General features: G+C 46.5%; 1 protein-coding gene across 2 annotated transcripts; it reads left to right on the plus strand.

Annotated features, from left to right (window-relative positions):
- The first annotated feature begins 3,609 nt into the window (after positions 1–3,609).
- LOC137309624 (RNA-binding protein 25-like) lies at positions 3,610–18,790 on the plus strand. Of its 2 annotated transcripts, none has more exons than XM_067977724.1 (5): positions 3,610–3,675; positions 12,772–12,942; positions 15,899–15,956; positions 17,305–17,465; positions 18,572–18,790. In XM_067977724.1, exons 1-5 carry the CDS (start codon positions 3,634–3,636, stop codon positions 18,788–18,790), a joined length of 651 nt encoding a protein of 216 aa, XP_067833825.1. In that variant the 5' UTR covers positions 3,610–3,633. The 2 variants fall into 2 exon arrangements, with proteins under 2 accessions (XP_067833825.1, XP_067833824.1); XM_067977723.1 differs by having other exon boundaries at positions 3,627–3,675; positions 12,760–12,942.
- The last annotated feature ends 737 nt before the right edge of the window (positions 18,791–19,527 follow it).

A 19,527-nucleotide genomic window follows, 5' to 3' on the forward strand; every position in this document is an offset into this window, starting at 1 on the left:
TGTAGGTTACGGCACTTCAAGTGCACATCCAGGTACTTTTTAAATGAGTTGAGGGTTTCTGCCTCTACCACCCTCTCAGGCAGTGAGTTCCAGACCCCCACCACCCTCTGAGTGAAAATATTTCTCCTCAGCTCCCCTCTAATCCTCCTTGCAATTACTTTAAATCTATACCCCCTGGTTACTGATCCCTCTGCTAAAGGAAATAGGTCCTTCCTATCCACTCTATCGAGGCCTCTCATAATTTTATATACCTCAATTAAATCTCCCCTCAGCCTCCTCTGTTCCAATGTAAACAACCCCAGCCTATCCAATCTTTCCTCAAAGCTAAAATTCTCCAGTCCTGGCAACATCCTCACGAATCTCCTCTGTACCCTCTCTAGTGCAATCACATCTTTCCTGTAATGTGGTGACCAGAACTGTACGCAGTACTCAAGCTGTGGCCTAACTGGTGTTTTATACAGTTCTAGCATAACCTTCCTACCACATATTCTGTGCCTCGGCTAATAAAGGAAAGTATCCCTTAAACCTTTTTAACCACCTTATCTACCTGCCCTGCTACTTTCAGGGATCTGTGGACATGCACTCCAAGGTCCATCACTTCCTCTACACCTCTCAGTATCCTCCCATTTATTGTGTATTCCCTTGCCTTATTTGCCCTTCCCAAATGCATTACCTCACACTTCTCCGGATTGAATTCCATTTGCCACTTTTCTGCCCACCTGACCAGTCCATTGATATCTTCCTGCAGTCTACAGCTTTCCTCCTCACTATCAACCACATGGCCAATTTTTGTATCATCTGCAAACTTCTTAATCATGCCCCTTACATTTAGGTCTAAATCATTAATATATACAAAAAGCAAGGAACCTGGTACTGAACCCTGTGGAACTTCACTGGAAACAGCCTTCCAAGCACAAAAACACCAGTTGACCATTACCCTTTGCTTCCTGCGACTGAGCCAATTTTGGATCCAACTTGCCACTTTCCCTTGGATCCCAATGGCTTTTACTTTTCTGACCAGTCTACCATGTGGGACCTTGTCAAAAGCCTTGTTAAAATCCATGTACACTACATCAAACGGGTTACCCTCATTGACCCTCCTTGTTAACGTCCTCAAAAAATTCAATCAAGTTAGCTAGACACAACCTTCCCTTAACAAATCCATGCTGACTGTCCTTGATTAACCCATGCCTTTTTAAATGGTGATTTATGCCGTCCCTCAGAATTGATTCCAGTAATTTGCCCACCACTGAGGTACAGCTGACTGGCCTGTAATTACTTGGTCTATCTTTTTCTCACTTTTTAAACAACGGTACAACACCTGCAGTCCTCCAGTCCTCCGGCACCACGCCTGTAGCCAGAGAAGATTTGAAAATTATGGTCAGAGCCTCCGCTATTTCCTCACTTGTTTCTTTGGGATGCATTTCATCCGGGCCTGGTGATTTATCCACTTTCAAAGATGCTTATCCCCTTGATATTTCCTCCTTAACTGTTTATCCTGTCCCATATTTCGCACTCCTCTTCCTTAACTACAATGCCTGCATCGTCCCCCTCTTTTGTGTACACAGGAGTAGGCCATTCAGCCCCTCAAACCTGTTCCGCTATTCAATTAGATGGCTGATCTGTGTCTTAACTCCATCTACCTGCCTTGGTTCTGTAACCCTTCATTCTCTTGCCTAACAAAAATCTATCAATCTCAGTTTTGAAATTTTCAATTGACCTCCAGCCTCAAGAACTTTCTTGTGGGTGGGGTGTGCGGTTCCAGATTTCCACTACCCTTGTGTGAAGAGGTGCTTTCTGACATCACCCCGAATGGCCTAATTTTAAGATTATGCCCCCTTGTTCTGGACTTCCAGAGGAAATAGTTTATCTCTGTCTACGCTATCAAATCCTTTAATCGTCTTAAACTCCTCAATTAGATCACCCTTAATTTTCTGTGTTCAAGGGAATACAACCTGTCCTCATAATTTAACCCTTTTAGCCACGGTATCATTCTGGTGAATCTGTGCTGCACCTCCTCCAAGGCCAATATATCCTTCCTGCGGTGCAGTGCACAGAACTGAACACAGTATCTCCAGATGGGGTCTCACCAGAGCTCTGTAAAGCTGGAACATCACTTCCACCCCTTTGTATTCCAGCCCTCTTGAGATACAGGCCAACATTCCCATTATATCCATTAACAGGAGATGGTTCTATTTTAAATGAAATTTGCTCAGCTTTGCTCTATAATTGCCAGCACTAAACATTAATAAAGATCTTGGTTGCCATCTGATTACAAATTCTATTTTTTTTTCAAATTTTAAACTGCAGTAGGCCATCTAGTGACAGAAGCTCAAACTTGGTGGTTGAAGTAAAAATATAAAATTGTAGGAGCAAGCTATTGGCGAAGTGTTTCTGTTTCATATAATGTCGTCTGGAATCTCATTTTAATGTTAATGCTCTTACTCAAAAATTAAGGGAAAAAACTTAAATTTTTTTTTGAAGAACGTAACCGGTTCCTTATTGAGAATTCCAGTCTGATCCAGACGTAGCAATTAAATTAATAATCCTAATCTAAGGGTAACATTATCTCTCATTTTTGAATGCTAATAACAATTGTTTTCTTTTTCCAACCATTGTCTTGCCTCTTCTGAGAGCATCGAATCCATGCTGGAGTGCAGCTCCATGCTGCCAGGGTGGCTAAGTGTCCATTATTCATGTGTTGGCGAGTTGTTGGGCCATAGCCCAATTATGTCATCATGAGATGCTTACATGCAGTTACAGCAGGAATTAGGAAACCCTGGTCAGTATTCCCCTTCCTTAACCCAGAGCGCTGAAGTAGTACCTCTACTACTGTTCTGGCTGAGTTTGGTTAACTCAGCACAGAGTGGGGATAGGACCTGGCACCCTTTGGTTGAAAAAATTGCTTAGTTTTAGTCTAAACCGAAAGGATCATTGCAACACTGAGGATAATTGATTTAGAAAGGATTGGATAAAGGAAATTTGACTAAGTTAATATTTTACCCATCAAACTGAATGGAAAAAGTAACACCACAGTGTAAATAATATAATATCAAGACTAAAATCAAGTAATAATCCTTTAACCAGTAAAAATGCAACGACACCAAATCTTTGTTTCAGAAATTATGTTACGAAGTGGAAAACAATCTGATGTTTCATTTTCCATAAGCAAAATAACACCTTGTGGAAAAAGACAATTTCCAGTAAAATCTGGCTGTACAATTTAAATGGGTGAAAGTGTAATCTTTAGAATACGGTATTTTTGAAATTGTGCAAAAAATGAAGTTAAAATGAGCATGGGCCTCCAACCCTGACGTGCAAAAATTGTAATTTGATCTCTCAGTTAAGGATGTTCGCTCCAAAATAAGCCACCATTAAAAGCTCTGTTTTCCCAATCATAACCATCATAAAATGGTTCCAAATTCAAAGGGAGTTATCTGGGAGTATTGCTTGATATGTTCCTTAATTTATAAGTGCAGCAAAACCAGAATTATGACAGACTGGGATAAATCTAGAATAAAAGTATAGTTTAAAAAACTGTCTTCCATGTGTGACAAGAACTTAATCCCATGTTTCTTTAAGACGTGTTGTTATATTTACTACTGTTGTCTCCCTCCCCCTTTTCAGGTCTCCATGCTGTACACCATGAACCGTTGCCCAACAGAGGGCAAACAGGTAACCTGGAGCCACTGCCAGTGGCAGTCTATAACTGAGCATTAACAATTGTATGAAAGCAGCTCCTTCACCCTTTCTCCCCCTCCCGTTCCCCAAGAACCACTTTTTTTTTCTTCAGCGCAATCCCCAGACAGCCTCACTGAACTTGGAGAGAGTCTACATGGTGAATTATGGCCACTGAGTCACATCCCACCAAGCACACACTTAAACAGCAAAATCAGATGAACTCCCCAGGTGTATGTGTGTACGATTGCTTGGAATGTGTGTACGATTGCTTGGAATGCACTACTGGAGTTTGTGTGAGTGAAGCAGAGACCACGTCAACGTATAAGAATGGGTTAGATAGGTGGTTGAAGGAAAGGGGAATTAACAGATACGGCAACAGGGCAGGAGGATAAACACCAACACGGAATGGTTGGATCAAACGGCTCGTTTTTGTGTTCTAATTTTTATATAATTCTGTGTTAAAAATTAAATTAATTAAAAAGACATTTGATTTAAAGTTGTTGTGCTTTAGGAATTTTCTAACAGTGGTGTTGAGTTATATTGCACAGTTGCTTGTGGCCCAAGAGACCATTCTTAATGTGAGAGCTTGGACAGTCTGTATTGGTAGCCTATTCCATCATGGAGAGCATCACAATTAAATCCAATCCTGTTCCCACCTGACACATGCTGAAGTGTACTTTCCACCAGGGATCATTGGTGCAAGTCAGGAGTGGAAACCTTAGTTGTTTTTTCTCCCCTCCTCCATTGCCTGGGAGCATTGAGACCAATTGTAGCAGCCTGAACATCTGCTTTAGCAAAGATTAGCTGATTGCCAAGAGTTTATGCTAACCTCACCAACTTCCTGTCCAAGTTGCCTCCCCCCCCCTTCTCTTCTGAAGGCATTGGGTTCTTTTGGGGCATAGTTTTACAGGCACTGGGTGCCTTCTCGTACCTTGCCCAATTGACTATTCATTTGAGTCTGCAGGCTGTTTGATTGTCAGGGGGTATCAAAGCTGAGTTTGATTGTGTTCTCACCAGACATCCAAATGTGCACTTCCAGCGATCAGGAGTGGGAATCCAGGATGATTTTTCCACTCTGTATCCAAGGGTACTGAAGCCAATTGTAACACCCTTGCTGTCTCCCAGCTGAACAATCAGGAGAGCACCACCTGACATTTGCCTGTTCATTGTGATCAATACCACACTGCAATGTGTATTTACTGCTGAGCCATTTTAGCAAGAAAATCTAAATGTTGGCACTATCGTGGATTTATATTTTCAAAAAGTTAGAATTTGATGTTTGGAAGTTGCATTAAAACTGAAACTGCGCATTTTAAATCTACTTGCATTTACAGGCAATGGTATTTGTTAGTGGTTAATCAAGGGTAATTGTATCAGTTGCTCAGTGGCAATTGGGAGCGAATGTCCTTAACATTACAAAGTACTTGAATTCTTTTGCAAGTTGTTCCAGTTTCTGTTGAAGAATGAATGGTGCACTCTTAAATATTCCTATGTTCTCTAATGACAGAAACGAGTGAGGTTTGATTTGGGCTTTCATTTTATCCTGGTGAATTTTGGAGATAAAAATAGATTAGACATGCTGAAAATGTCAAAAATCATGGAAATCACGGACATGTTCTGTGGTAACCAAACTGTCTTTATTTTTATATTTCTGTCACTGAATCTGCTCTATCTCCTCCTTTACTCCTATATCAGAACCTAATGAAAAGTTCAAGACAAGAAAAGGTCATTCATTCACCGAAGCTCACTAATAATTGAACTGTCCCACTTTAGCATCTAAGGACACTTTGCCATCTAAATATATCTTTAAAATACTTGGCAGATTATTCCAGACATTCATCATCCTATGCGTGAGGTCCCTTCTGAAATCTCATCTGCATTTACTTTTCACCACTACATACTTTTGAGCGCTAGTCCTGCTATTATCTGCCTTTGTAGTATTCAGGATTTACCTTATCCAAGGCATTTAATATTTTGTTTTAATGAGGTTGTAGAGATGAAGCTTTTTCAATTTTTGCTCATAGTTCATGCCTATTTCACTTGAATTACCTTGTTTCTCATCTTTGCAGCTCCTACAATGTTTGCAACTGCCTTTTTTTAGAATGATGACCAGAACTGTACAAAGTACTCCATGTGATCTAGCTGGTGCATTATACAGTCTTGGCATAACCTCAGTAGAATTGTGTTTAACTGTTAAGTTTATATCTTCCAGCATTTTGTAGGCTTGTTTAAAAGCCTCATCACATTGTTACAACGTTGACAGCGATGGAATCCACTTAGTCCCATCTCCTGTTTTGAGACTCCATGCTAATTTTATTCTGTTAAACATTTTCCACTAATCTGACAGATAGGAACATAGGAACAGGAGTAGGCCATTCAGCCCCTCGTGCCTGCTCCGCCATTTGATAACATCATGGCTGATCTGTGATCTAACTCCATATACCCGCCTTTGGCCCATATCCCTTAATACCTTTGATTGCCAAAAAGCTATCTATCTCAGATTTAAATTTAGCAATTGAGCTGGTATCAATTGCTGTTTGCGGAAGAGAGTTCCAAACTTCTACCACCCTTTGTGTGTAGAAATGTTTTCTGATCTCCCTCCTGAAAGGTCTGGCTCTAATTTTTAGACTGTGCCCCCTACTCCTAGAATCCCCAACCAGCGGAAATAGTTTCTCTCTATCCACCCTATCTGTTCCCCTTAATATCTTATAAACTTTGATCAGATCACCCCATAACCTTCGAAACTCCAGAGAATACAACCCCAATTTGTGTAATCTCTCCTCGTAACTTAACCCTTGGAGTCCGGGTATCATTCCAGTAAACCTACGCTGCACTCCCTCCAAAGCCAATATGTCCTTCCGAAGGTGCGGTGCCCAGAACTGCTCACAGTACTCCAGGTGCGGTCTAACCAGGGTTTTGTATAGCTGCAGCATAACTTCTGCCCCCTTGTACTCCAGTCCTCTAGATATAAAGGCCAGCATTCCATTAGCCTTCTTGATTATTTTCTGCACCTGTTCATGACAGGTCCCTTTGGACATCCACTGTTTTTAACTTTATACCATTGAGAAAGTACTCTGTTCTATCTTTTTTTGATACCTATCATTGGTACTTCCCATCTTTTAACTTAGTATCCACCACTATACTCCACCCTGAACTTCTTCAGTTTTCAGCTTAATTAGTAATATTTGAAGCAGAAGCCTTCTGAAAGCCCAAATAAGCAAAATTGCATTCCGCAGTCTCTTTCATCTGTAGTGTCCTCTAACATCCAGGGGCTGAACTTCACCTTCAGTTTGTCACCGTCACTTTCTCTTTTGTGCTGCCCACTTGTTCCTCCTCTCTCCTTTGCCTGTTTCTTCTTTTCTAACTCCTCATCACTGTTTCTTCCTCTCCTTCCTCCATCTATTTTTGTTCCCCTCTGTGTTTCTCTCTCTTCCCCCTCTATGCCTCTGTATCTCTCTTCCCCCTTTGTGCCGCGCTCTCCTGCTCTGTGCCTCCAGCTCTCTCTCCCGCTCAGTGCCGCGCTCTCCTGCTCTGTGCCTCTGTATCTCTCTTCCCCCTCTGTGCCGCGCTCTCCTGCTCTGTGCCCCTATCTCTCTCTCCCGCTCAGTGCCGCGCTCTCCTGCTCTGTGCCTCTGTATCTCTCTCCCGCTCAGTGCCGCGCTCTCCTGCTCTGTGCCTCTGTATCACTCTCCCGCTCAGTGCTGCGCTCTCCTGCTCTGTGCCCCTATCTCTCTCTCCCGCTCAGTGCTGCGCTCTCCTGCTCTGTGCCTCTGTATCACTCTCCCGCTCAGTGCTGCGCTCTCCTGCTCTGTGCCTCTATCTCTCTCTCCCGCTCAGTGCTGCGCTCTCCTGCTCTGTGCCTCTATCTCTCTCTCCCGCTCAGTGCTGCGCTCTCCTGCTCTGTGCCCCTATCTCTCTCTCCCGCTCAGTGCCACGCTCTCCTGCTCTGTGCCTCTGTATCACTCTCCCGCTCAGTGCCGCGCTCTCCTGCTCTGTGCCCCTGTATCTCTCTCCCGCTCTGTGCCCCTGTATCTCTCTCCCGCTCTGTGCCCCTGTATCTCTCTCCCGCTCTGTGCCCCTGTATCTCTCTCCCGCTCTGTGCCCCTGTATCTCTCTCCCGCTCTGTGCCCCTGTATCTCTCTCCCGCTCTGTGCCCCTGTATCTCTCTCCCGCTCTGTGCCCCTGTATCTCTCTCCCGCTCTGTGCCCCTGTATCTCTCTCCCGCTCTGTGCCCCTGTATCTCTCTCCCGCTCTGTGCCCCTGTATCTCTCTCCCGCTCTGTGCCCCTGTATCTCTCTCCCGCTCTGTGCCCCTGTATCTCTCTCCCGCTCAGTGCCCCTGTATCTCTCTCCCGCTCTGTGCCCCTGTATCTCTCTCCCGCTCTGTGCCCCTGTATCGCTCTCCCGCTCTGTGCCCCCGTATCGCTCTCCCGCTCAGTGCCCCTGTATCTCTCTCCCGCTCAGTGCCCCTGTATCGCTCTCCCGCTCAGTGCCCCTGTATCGCTCTCCCGCTCAGTGCCCCTGTATCTCTCTCCCGCTCAGTGCCCCTGTATCTCTCTCCCGCTCTGTGCCCCTGTATCTCTCTCCCGCTCTGTGCCCCTGTATCTCTCTCCCGCTCTGTGCCCCTGTATCTCTCTCCCGCTCTGTGCCCCTGTATCTCTCTCCCGCTCTGTGCCCCTGTATCTCTCTCCCGCTCTGTGCCCCTGTATCTCTCTCCCGCTCTGTGCCCCTGTATCTCTCTCCCGCTCTGTGCCCCTGTATCTCTCTCCCGCTCTGTGCCCCTGTATCTCTCTCCCGCTCTGTGCCCCTGTATCTCTCTCCCGCTCTGTGCCCCTGTATCTCTCTCCCGCTCTGTGCCCCTGTATCTCTCTCCCGCTCTGTGCCCCTGTATCTCTCTCCCGCTCTGTGCCCCTGTATCTCTCTCCCGCTCTGTGCCCCTGTATCTCTCTCCCGCTCTGTGCCCCTGTATCTCTCTCCCGCTCTGTGCCCCTGTATCTCTCTCCCGCTCTGTGCCCCTGTATCTCTCTCCCGCTCTGTGCCCCTGTATCTCTCTCCCGCTCAGTGCCCCTGTATCTCTCTCCCGCTCAGTGCCCCTGTATCTCTCTCCCGCTCAGTGCCCCTGTATCGCTCTCCCGCTCTGTGCCCCTGTATCGCTCTCCCGCTCTGTGCCCCTGTATCGCTCTCCCGCTCTGTGCCCCTGTATCGCTCTCCCGCTCTGTGCCCCTGTATCGCTCTCCCGCTCTGTGCCCCTGTATCGCTCTCCCGCTCTGTGCCCCTGTATCGCTCTCCCGCTCTGTGCCCCTGTATCGCTCTCCCGCTCTGTGCCCCTGTATCGCTCTCCCGCTCTGTGCCCCTGTATCGCTCTCCCGCTCTGTGCCCCTGTATCGCTCTCCCGCTCTGTGCCCCTGTATCGCTCTCCCGCTCTGTGCCCCTGTATCGCTCTCCCGCTCTGTGCCCCTGTATCGCTCTCCCGCTCTGTGCCCCTGTGTATCTCTCCCGCTCTGTGCCCCTGTGTATCTCTCCCGCTCTGTGCCCCTGTATCGCTCTCCCGCTCTGTGCCCCTGTATCGCTCTCCCGCTCTGTGCCCCTGTATCGCTCTCCCGCTCTGTGCCCCTGTATCGCTCTCCCGCTCTGTGCCCCTGTATCGCTCTCCCGCTCTGTGCCCCTGTATCGCTCTCCCGCTCTGTGCCCCTGTATCGCTCTCCCGCTCTGTGCCCCTGTATCGCTCTCCCGCTCTGTGCCCCTGTATCGCTCTCCCGCTCTGTGCCCCTGTATCGCTCTCCCGCTCTGTGCCCCTGTATCGCTCTCCCGCTCTGTGCCCCTGTATCGCTCTCCCGCTCTGTGCCCCTGTATCGCTCTCCCGCTCTGTGCCCCTGTATCGCTCTCCCGCTCTGTGCCCCTGTATCGCTCTCCCGCTCTGTGCCCCTGTATCGCTCTCCCGCTCTGTGCCCCTGTATCGCTCTCCCGCTCTGTGCCCCTGTATCGCTCTCCCGCTCTGTGCCCCTGTATCGCTCTCCCGCTCTGTGCCCCTGTATCGCTCTCCCGCTCTGTGCCCCTGTATCGCTCTCCCGCTCTGTGCCCCTGTATCGCTCTCCCGCTCTGTGCCCCTGTATCGCTCTCCCGCTCTGTGCCCCTGTATCGCTCTCCCGCTCTGTGCCCCTGTATCGCTCTCCCGCTCTGTGCCCCTGTATCGCTCTCCCGCTCTGTGCCCCTGTATCGCTCTCCCGCTCTGTGCCCCTGTATCGCTCTCCCGCTCTGTGCCCCTGTATCGCTCTCCCGCTCTGTGCCCCTGTATCGCTCTCCCGCTCTGTGCCCCTGTATCGCTCTCCCGCTCTGTGCCCCTGTATCGCTCTCCCGCTCTGTGCCCCTGTATCGCTCTCCCGCTCTGTGCCCCTGTATCGCTCTCCCGCTCTGTGCCCCTGTATCGCTCTCCCGCTCTGTGCCCCTGTATCGCTCTCCCGCTCTGTGCCCCTGTATCGCTCTCCCGCTCTGTGCCCCTGTATCGCTCTCCCGCTCTGTGCCCCTGTATCGCTCTCCCGCTCTGTGCCCCTGTATCGCTCTCCCGCTCTGTGCCCCTGTATCGCTCTCCCGCTCAGTGCCCCTGTATCGCTCTCCCGCTCTGTGCCCCTGTATCGCTCTCCCGCTCTGTGCCCCTGTATCGCTCTCCCGCTCTGTGCCCCTGTATCGCTCTCCCGCTCAGTGCCCCTGTATCTCTCTCCCGCTCAGTGCCCCTGTATCTCTCTCCCGCTCTGTGCCCCTGTATCTCTCTCCCGCTCTGTGCCCCTGTATCTCTCTCCCGCTCTGTGCCCCTGTATCTCTCTCCCGCTCTGTGCCCCTGCATCTCTCTCCCGCTCTGTGCCCCTGCATCTCTCTCCCGCTCTGTGCCCCTGCATCTCACTCCCGCTCTGTGCCCCTGCATCTCTCTCCCGCTCTGTGCCCCTGCATCTCTCTCCCGCTCTGTGCCCCTGCATCTCTCTCCCGCTCTGTGCCCCTGCATCTCTCTCCCGCTCTGTGCCCCTGCATCTCTCTCCCGCTCTGTGCCCCTGCATCTCTCTCCCGCTCTGTGCCCCTGCATCTCTCTCCCGCTCTGTGCCCCTGCATCTCTCTCCCGCCCTGTGCCCCTGCATCGCTCTCCCGCCCTGTGCCCCTGTATCGCTCTCCCGCTCTGTGCCCCTGTATCGCTCTCCCGCTCTGTGCCCCTGTATCTCTCTCCCGCTCTGTGCCCCTGTATCTCTCTCCCGCTCTGTGCCCCTGTATCTCTCTCCCGCTCTGTGCCCCTGTATCTCTCTCCCGCTCTGTGCCCCTGTATCTCTCTCCCGCTCTGTGCCCCTGTATCTCTCTCCCGCTCTGTGCCCCTGTATCTCTCTCCCGCTCTGTGCCCCTGTATCTCTCTCCCGCTCTGTGCCCCTGTATCTCTCTCCCGCTCTGTTCCCCTGTATCTCTCTCCCGCTCTGTGCCCCTGTATCTCTCTCCCGCTCTGTGCCCCTGTATCTCTCTCCCGCTCTGTGCCCCTGTATCTCTCTCCCGCTCTGTGCCCCTGTATCTCTCTCCCGCTCTGTGCCCCTGTATCTCTCTCCCGCTCTGTGCCCCTGTATCTCTCTCCCGCTCTGTGCCCCTGTATCTCTCTCCCGCTCTGTGCCCCTGTATCGCTCTCCCGCTCTGTGCCCCTGTATCGCTCTCCCGCTCTGTGCCCCTGTATCGCTCTCCCGCTCTGTGCCCCTGTATCGCTCTCCCGCTCTGTGCCCCTGTATCGCTCTCCCGCTCTGTGCCCCTGTATCGCTCTCCCGCTCTGTGCCCCTGTATCGCTCTCCCGCTCTGTGCCCCTGTATCGCTCTCCCGCTCTGTGCCCCTGTATCGCTCTCCCGCTCTGTGCCCCTGTATCGCTCTCCCGCTCTGTGCCCCTGTATCGCTCTCCCGCTCTGTGCCCCTGTATCGCTCTCCCGCTCTGTGCCCCTGTATCGCTCTCCCGCTCTGTGCCCCTGTATCGCTCTCCCGCTCTGTGCCCCTGTATCGCTCTCCCGCTCTGTGCCCCTGTATCGCTCTCCCGCTCTGTGCCCCTGTATCGCTCTCCCGCTCTGTGCCCCTGTATCGCTCTCCCGCTCTGTGCCCCTGTATCGCTCTCCCGCTCAGTGCCCCTGTATCGCTCTCCCGCTCAGTGCCCCTGTATCGCTCTCCCGCTCAGTGCCCCTGTATCGCTCTCCCGCTCAGTGCCCCTGTATCGCTCTCCCGCTCAGTGCCCCTGTATCGCTCTCCCGCTCAGTGCCCCTGTATCGCTCTCCCGCTCAGTGCCCCTGTATCGCTCTCCCGCTCAGTTATTTCGTGCTTTCACTTTTGCTTCTTCCTCTTCATTCACTTCTCCTTCCTCCTTTACCTGTTGCTCTCTCCATAACTCGACTGCTTCTCTTCCACTCATGTCTTTCTCTCCCTTCCCTTTTTCCCTTTGACATTCCGTCTCTGCTTCTGTGCATCATTCTTCTCTCACTATTTTTCACTTAGCAATTTGCTTTGTTCCTTTCTTCCCCTTCTCTTCCCTCATTTGCATGTTTCTCTTTGCTGCCATGGATAGGTGAGGAGAAACCGCAGCATCAGGGCAGTCAGGCAGGGAGAGACAGCAGTGTTGGGTCTCGTCCTCCATGGGAGGAGCTTGGTGTGATTGACAGATGCCAGCCAATCAAGAGTAACTACTTCACTGCTGTATTCCATGACATTTTTAAATTAAAAACATTAGATTCATAGAATTTGTGATTCTTATGACGAAAGCTTAATCACATTCGGCTGTCAAATTGACATTCTGCTGTAAAACAATTTGATCCATTTTGTATTCTTCCCTATTTGCAGTATTTTGCATGGTTTAGAATGGTCTAAGTTTAAAACTGAACAAATTGATTATTTTTAAATAACAAATTGAAATTTGAACAGGAATATAGTCTCACTTGGACTTTGTTATATCAATAAGTTCATACAACTGGCATCTTTTATCCTTTATGATCTGCTCTCGAACCAATATTATCTCTGTACAAAGGATAAGATGGGATCATCTTTAATTTTTTTTCTTGAATAATGGATTACAACATGACAGTGTTTCACACAGGTATTGGTACCAACCTCTGTGCCTATGGTTGGAAAGCATATTGGACCAAGAAAGGACCATTCTGGTCAGAGGAACCGTGATAATGATGAAAACAGTGGCCCCACTACAACCGTTTTTGTAGGCAACATATCCGAGAAAGCTTCTGATATGTTAATCAGGCAGTTACTTGCGGTAAGTTTGTATTTTGTACTTCTGTAATTTATAGAGCAGTTGTTCACACAAGATTTTTTTTTTTTGCAATTTTCTTCCCTCCTGAAGTTGGTGGCTTATGCCTCAGTGGTGATCCCCGGGGGCCGCTACTGGGACCACTGCTTTTCTTGATTTATATTAATGACTTGGACTTGGGTGTACATGGCACAATTTCAAAATTTGCAGATGACACAAAACTTGGAAGTGTAGTAAACAGTGAGGAAGATAGTGATAGACTTCAAGAGGACAAAGACAGGCTGGTGGAATGGGCAAACACGTGGCACATGAAATTTAACACAGAAGACTGCAAAGTGATACATTTTGGTAGAAAGAATGAGGAGAGGCAATGTAAACTAAATGGTATAATTCTAACCGAGACACCTGGGGGTGTACGTGTACAAATCACTGAAGGTGGCAGAGCAGGTTGATAAAGCGGTTTAAAAAAAGCATGCAGGATCCTGGGCTTTATAAATGGAGGCATAGAGTACAAAAGCAAGGAAGTTATGACGAATCTTTGTAAAACACTGGTTTGGCCACAACTGGAGTATTGTGTCCGGTTCTGGGCACTGCACTTTCGGAAGCGTGTGAAGGCCTTGAGAGGGTGCAGAAGAGATTTTCTAGAATGGTTCCAGGGATGAAGGGCTTCAGTTACGTGGATAGACTGGAGAAGCTGGGGTTGTTCTCCTTAGAGCAGAGAAGGTTGAGAGGAGATTTGATGGTTATTCAAAATCATGAAGGGTCTAGACAGAGTAGATAGAGAAACTGTTCCCATTGGCAGAACGGTCAGGAACCAGAGGACGTAGATTTAAGGTGATTGGCAAAAGAACCAAAGGTGACATCAGGAAAAACTTTTTTACACAGTGAGTGGTTAAGATCTGGAATGCAATGCCTGAGGGGGTGGTGGAGGCAGATTCAATTGTGGCTTTCAAAAGGGAATTGGACAGATACTTGAAAGGAAAAAATTTGCAGGGCTACGGGGATAGGGCAGTGGAGTGGGACCAGCTGGATTTCTCTTGCAGAGAGCCGGCAGGGACTCGACAGGGCAAACGGCCTCTTTCCGTGCTGTATCCATTCTTTGATTCTATGCTGGGGTATGATGCAGTGGGTGCTGGTAGCCACCTGGTCCTTTGTCCAAGTGGCCATTTGCCACGTGAGCCTAGACGGTTACTATCGGTGGGCTATTTAACCATAGGGACGTGAGACAGTGGAGTCTAATCCTGTCCTCCTTTCCCCCTTCCCCGGGATCCCGATGTGTGTAAATACTCACTTTCAAGTAGGGGTCACGCAATAGCAGGGGGAGACCAACTGATCTATGTGCCTCCCAACCCAAGATTCCTATAATTGTAATGCCTGTTTCGCACTGTGTGGATTAGAAAAAAAAATCTCTAAACCTAATATGAACTACACAAGTGTTTGATTACTGGCGGGTAACGGCTAATGTTTGCATTTACCAAAATGAGTATAAATGAATTTAAATCAGATCGGCATTTATCTTTTAATTACATTGGTTGTAATATTTATTTTAGACCGTTGCAATAGTCACTTAGAAAGGCACGGATTAATCAAGGACCGCCAGCATGGATTTGTTAAGGGAAGGTCGTGTCTGACTAACTTGATTGAATTTTTTGAAGAGGTAACTAGGAGGGTCGATGAGGGTAACCCGTCTGATGTAGTGTACATGGATTTTAGCAAGGCTTTTGATAAGGTCCCGCATGGCAGATTGGAAAGTAAAAGCCCATGGGATCCAAGGGAAAGTGGCATGTTCCAATCCAAAATGGGCTCAGTGGCAGGATGCGAGGGGTAATAGTCGACAGGTGTTTTTGTGCCTGGAAGGCTGTTTCTAGTGCGGTTCTGCACTAGAAACAGTGGTATATATCAATGATTTAGACTTAAACGTAGAGGGCATGATTAAGAAGTTTGCAGATGATACAAAATTTGGCCATGAGGTTGATAGTGAGGAGGAAAGCTGTAGACTGCAGGAAGATATCAATGGACTGGTCAGGTGGGCAGAAAAGTGGCAAATGGAATTAATCTAGAGAAGTGTGAGGTAATGCATTTGGGGAGGGCAAACAAGGCAAGAGAGTACACAATAAATGGGAGGATACTGAGAGGTGTAGAGGAAGTGAGGGACCTTGGAGTGCATGTCCACAGATCCCTGAAGGTAGCAGGACAGGTAGATAAGGTGATTAAAAAGGTATAAGGGATACTTTCCTTTATTAGCCGAGACATAGAATATAAGAGCAGGGATGTTATGCTAGAACTGTACAAAACACTAGTTAGGTCACAGCTTGAGTACTGCGTACAGTTCTGGTCACCACATTACAGGAAAGATGTGATTGCACTATAGAGGGTACAGAGGAGATTTACGAGGATGTTGCCAGGACTGGAGAATTTTAGCTATGAGGAAAGATTGGATAGGCTGGGGTTGTTTGTTTTGGAACAGAGGAGGCTGAGAAGTGATTTAATTGAGGTACATAAAATTATGAGGGGCCTAGATAGAGTGGACCTATTTTTCTTAGCAAAGGGATCAATAACCAGGGAGTATAGATTTAAAGTAATTGCAAGGAGGATTAGAGGGGAGCTGAGGAGAACTTTTTTCACCCAGTGGGTGGTGCGGGTCTGGAACTCATTGCCTGAAAGAGTGGCTGAGGCAGAAACCCTCATCGTATTTAAAAAGTACTTGGATGTGCACCTGAAGTGCTGTAACCTACAAGGCAACGGACCAAGTATTGGAAAGTGGGATTAGGCTGAATAGCTCTTTTTCAGCTGGCACAGACACACTGGGCCGAGTGGTCTCCTGTGTCATAAATTTCTGTAATTCTATGATTTTCATGTATGCAAGTAAACTTTCAAATTATAAGATGGGTCTTGCAGTCAGTACTGTATGAGCTGAAATTTATTTTGTAAAAGATATTGCAATAATTCTCTCAATTTGTAGAAATGTGGCTTGGTTTTAAGCTGGAAGAGAGTCCAAGGAGCTTCAGGAAAGTTGCAAGGTATGTACTGTTGGCCGTTCTAATTCTGAGTTGTACAATTAGTTATTTGCTAGACTTCACCAATTGAGCTGTTGCTTGAGTCTGCATGTGAGTGACATCATTATATATTCTCCACAGGAATCTGTTCTAATTTTTAAACAATACTTGGGTCTGTTGAAGTGTTTAATCACAGATTGTTCCAAAATACCATGTTATGAGGGTAGGACATGGTGCTTCCCGGATGCGATTTCCAGAGCATTGGTTTTTCTATCTCTATATTAAGGTGTTGGAAACTGTTGAGCATGCACCAGGTGCTTCCCAAAAGAAAAAATCATTTAGATTGCCGTGGTTGCTCCTAATTACAACTATTGGGTTAACTTGGCTCATTTGGTAGCACTCAACTTTGAGTCAGAAGTTTCAGGCCCCAGTATTCACTGTGCACAATCTAGGTCACTAGTTCAGCAAAGTGCTGCATTGCTGGAGGTGCACGCTCTTTCAGCTGAGATGTTTAACAGACCCCTCTTGTCTGCTCGGGTGGATGCAAATATTCCTCTGGTGCTATTCAAGGAGAGGGGATATTTCCTGGTGACCAATACTCCTCCCTCAACTAATACCACTAAAAACAGGTTATCTTGTAATTTATTTGCTTTTTCATGGAACCTTGCTATATGGAAATTGTCAGCTCTATTTGACTAGATAACAATGACTAGACTTCAAAAAAGTGATCTATTTGCTGTAAAGTGCTTTGGAACATCCTGAGGACCTAGTAAGGTGCTATGTAAATATAAGTTCCTCATGGTCAGCTTAACTGGCACTGACAAGTGGCTTGGAGTAGGGTTCCCACCTTTCTCCAAGTCAGGGAGTAATTAGAAGAGAAGGAACAAAAAAGTTCAATGGGTTTAAAAAAAAATTAGTTCATTGTTAGAGGAGTGAATGGAAAAGAAGCAAGTCAAGTTTTGGGCAAACATAGCCTATCAAGTTTTTAATTACAAGTGCAAATGGAGCCTAAAATGATCTGAATGTAGAAACTAAAATCACTCATTTAAGACTTAATTCCCTAAACTTTCTTTTAGAAGAGATGAAGCCCAGCTATTCAGCATCCATATAGGATAACATACCACAGTAACTGTTCTTTTTTGGGGGTTGCGGGGGGGGGGGGGGGGGGTGGTGTTCCACTATTTTTTAGAAGAGCGAAAGATGGATTTCTCTTCAAAATTATACATTGTGCAAAAATGCAAAGTCTACCTTTTTAATCCCTGCATGGTTTCAGAATCTATTTTTCTTCTTGGGCACTGAAATTTGGTTTTAGCAACATTAAGACCAAATGTTGTCAGATGTAGTTTGTGTAAACATGTCTTTTTTTTGGTAGCATTTGGTTTTTGTGAGTACAAAGAACCAGAATCCACGCTGCGTGCATTAAGGTTGTTGCATGAGCTTCAAGTGGGAGACAAGAAGCTGCTTGTAAAAGTAGACGCGAAGACCAAAGCCCAGCTGGACGAGTGGAAGGCCAAAAAGAAAGGAGTCAATGGAGTATGTTGCATTTCTATAAGCATCAGAGAAATTTTATATTCGGAACTGCTAAAACCTATCCACATTTAAAGTAAAATGTAACCCTTGACTTGCATTTCTCATTTAGTGTTTACTAATCATTTGAAGTGTAACAAGTCTGGTTTCTGAGGAATTATGTATTTTTTATGGTGTCCTTGCTGGTATTAGATAGCCATTAGAAAAGTTGGCACCTTTTACCCAGTAACAGCTATTATTGGGCAAAGAAATTTGGAAAATGAAAGAAAATTAAATTATTAAGCATTGTTTATGAAATGAAAGAAATCCTTCAGAGGAAATCCCTAGTCTTGGGGGTCAGAGTTCAAATCCCTTAATTGCAATTGAGTTTATTTATGTTCAAGAAATTTAAAACATTTTTACCTTAGTTCAGCGGGGAGGAAGAATAGAGTGTCAGGCCTGTACAGGCGTGGGGCTTCAGGGAGAGGATATATCTTTATAATTTATAATTTTGTTCCTGCTCAGTGCTGACCCTAGCACTTAGCAGAAACAAAATTAAATTACCATTCTGCATCAGTAGATGTCAAGTGAGGGTATGATCGTGCTGTGATGCTTTTTGCTGTTGAACAGCCTTCAACTCCCATACCTAAGGCTGACACCTAATTAATGGCCACTTGGCTACAGTGTCAGACCAGAGTACTTCACTCCAATGACTGTAGAACTGTACTCCATGAAAGAAGGCAACAGTTTTAAAAAGATGGTTGGGGAGAAAATTGTCAAACAGAAAAATATTTAAAGAAATGGACCTTTGTAACATATTGCACATGAGCTTCACATTGAAATTGATGGACCTTGAGGGCAAAGTGCGCCATGCTCAGAAGTCAAAAATCTTACAAATTTCCAAATCCAGTGATTGAGCTTATGTTGCATGATCACAAATGGCTGATTTTAAAAAAAAGACAAAATCCTGACTCTTGAAACACAGTCATGCATGTTGGCATGACTGAGTATAGAAGAAAAATGGGGAAGTGAAATTTGTTTCAGCTGGGAAATACTCAGCTGCAATTTTTTTTGTTTCATGAACAACCCTTTATGTTGGATGTGACAATTTTGATTCTTGTTACATCTTGAAGGATACGAAAACAGAAGATTCATCAGATGATGTTGTGGATGAGGAAACCAAGAGACGAGATCAGATTGTGAAGGGAGCAATAGAAGGGTTAATAAGAGAGTACTCAAGCGAACTAAATGCACCTTCCCAAGATCAAGATGCACATCCTAGAAAGAAGAAAAAAGAAAAGAAAGAGGAGGTATTTATTTGTATTTGGTATTTTGATGCCTTATTAAAATGAGGATACGTTGTGAACATTTATCTCTGCTGTTGACTTTTCTTTGTTTTAATCTCTCCTAAATTGATGTAGTAAATTGCCTGAGTAAACAAAAGTGAGACTCACTCTCATTAAATTGATGTAGGGAAGTATTTGTATTGTTTTGTGAGGGCAAGTTCTTGTAACCTGGAGGTTTAAAAAAAGGTATTGGCATCAATAGGTGAAATGTTCATTCGTAGTTTAAATAAGAAATTGTCATTCCACCAGATCAAGAACTTTCATTGAAAGAACACCCTTAATATAAAGAAACTTCCCAAAGTGCCTCACTGATCAGTATAAAGGGAACACATGCTGAGCCAGGAAGGGAAGGATGAGGAGGGGTGACAAAGCTAGGTTGAGGGAATGAGTTTCTACAGTTTAGGGAGGGAGTTCGAGAGTGGACCTGACATGACTGACAGCTCTGCCACCATGTTGGGGTGGGGTTTGGAGTTGCACAGAAGGCCATATGCAAAAGGAGAGTGTTTGTGTGGGGATTCAAAGCTGAAGGAGAAAGGTGAGGGAGAGAGAAACCAGGAAATTATAGACCTGTGAGTCTAACATCTGTTGTGGGGAAGTTATTGGAATCTATAATTAAGGACAGAATGACTGAGCACTTAGGGACATTTGAGCTGATTAGAGAGAGCCAACATGGAGACAACATTTGAAAAGGGTTGGTCAAGTCAAATGAACCTAATTGAATTTTTTGTGGAAATAACTAAAGT

Source organism: Heptranchias perlo, unplaced genomic scaffold (assembly GCF_035084215.1).
Source record: "Heptranchias perlo isolate sHepPer1 unplaced genomic scaffold, sHepPer1.hap1 HAP1_SCAFFOLD_1723, whole genome shotgun sequence".
NCBI lineage: Eukaryota > Metazoa > Chordata > Chondrichthyes > Hexanchiformes > Hexanchidae > Heptranchias > Heptranchias perlo.

Bases quoted from the DNA above. Each gene is read 5' to 3' on its own strand.
- LOC137309624 (XM_067977723.1), top strand. From the start codon at position 3,634: ATGCTGTACACCATGAACCGTTGCCCAACAGAGGGCAAACAG. The intron at 3,676-12,759 runs GTAACCTGGAGC...ACAACATGACAG, and splicing joins GCCCAACAGAGGGCAAACAG to TGTTTCACACAGGTATTGGT. The intron at 12,943-15,898 runs GTAAGTTTGTAT...CTCAATTTGTAG, and splicing joins TAATCAGGCAGTTACTTGCG to AAATGTGGCTTGGTTTTAAG.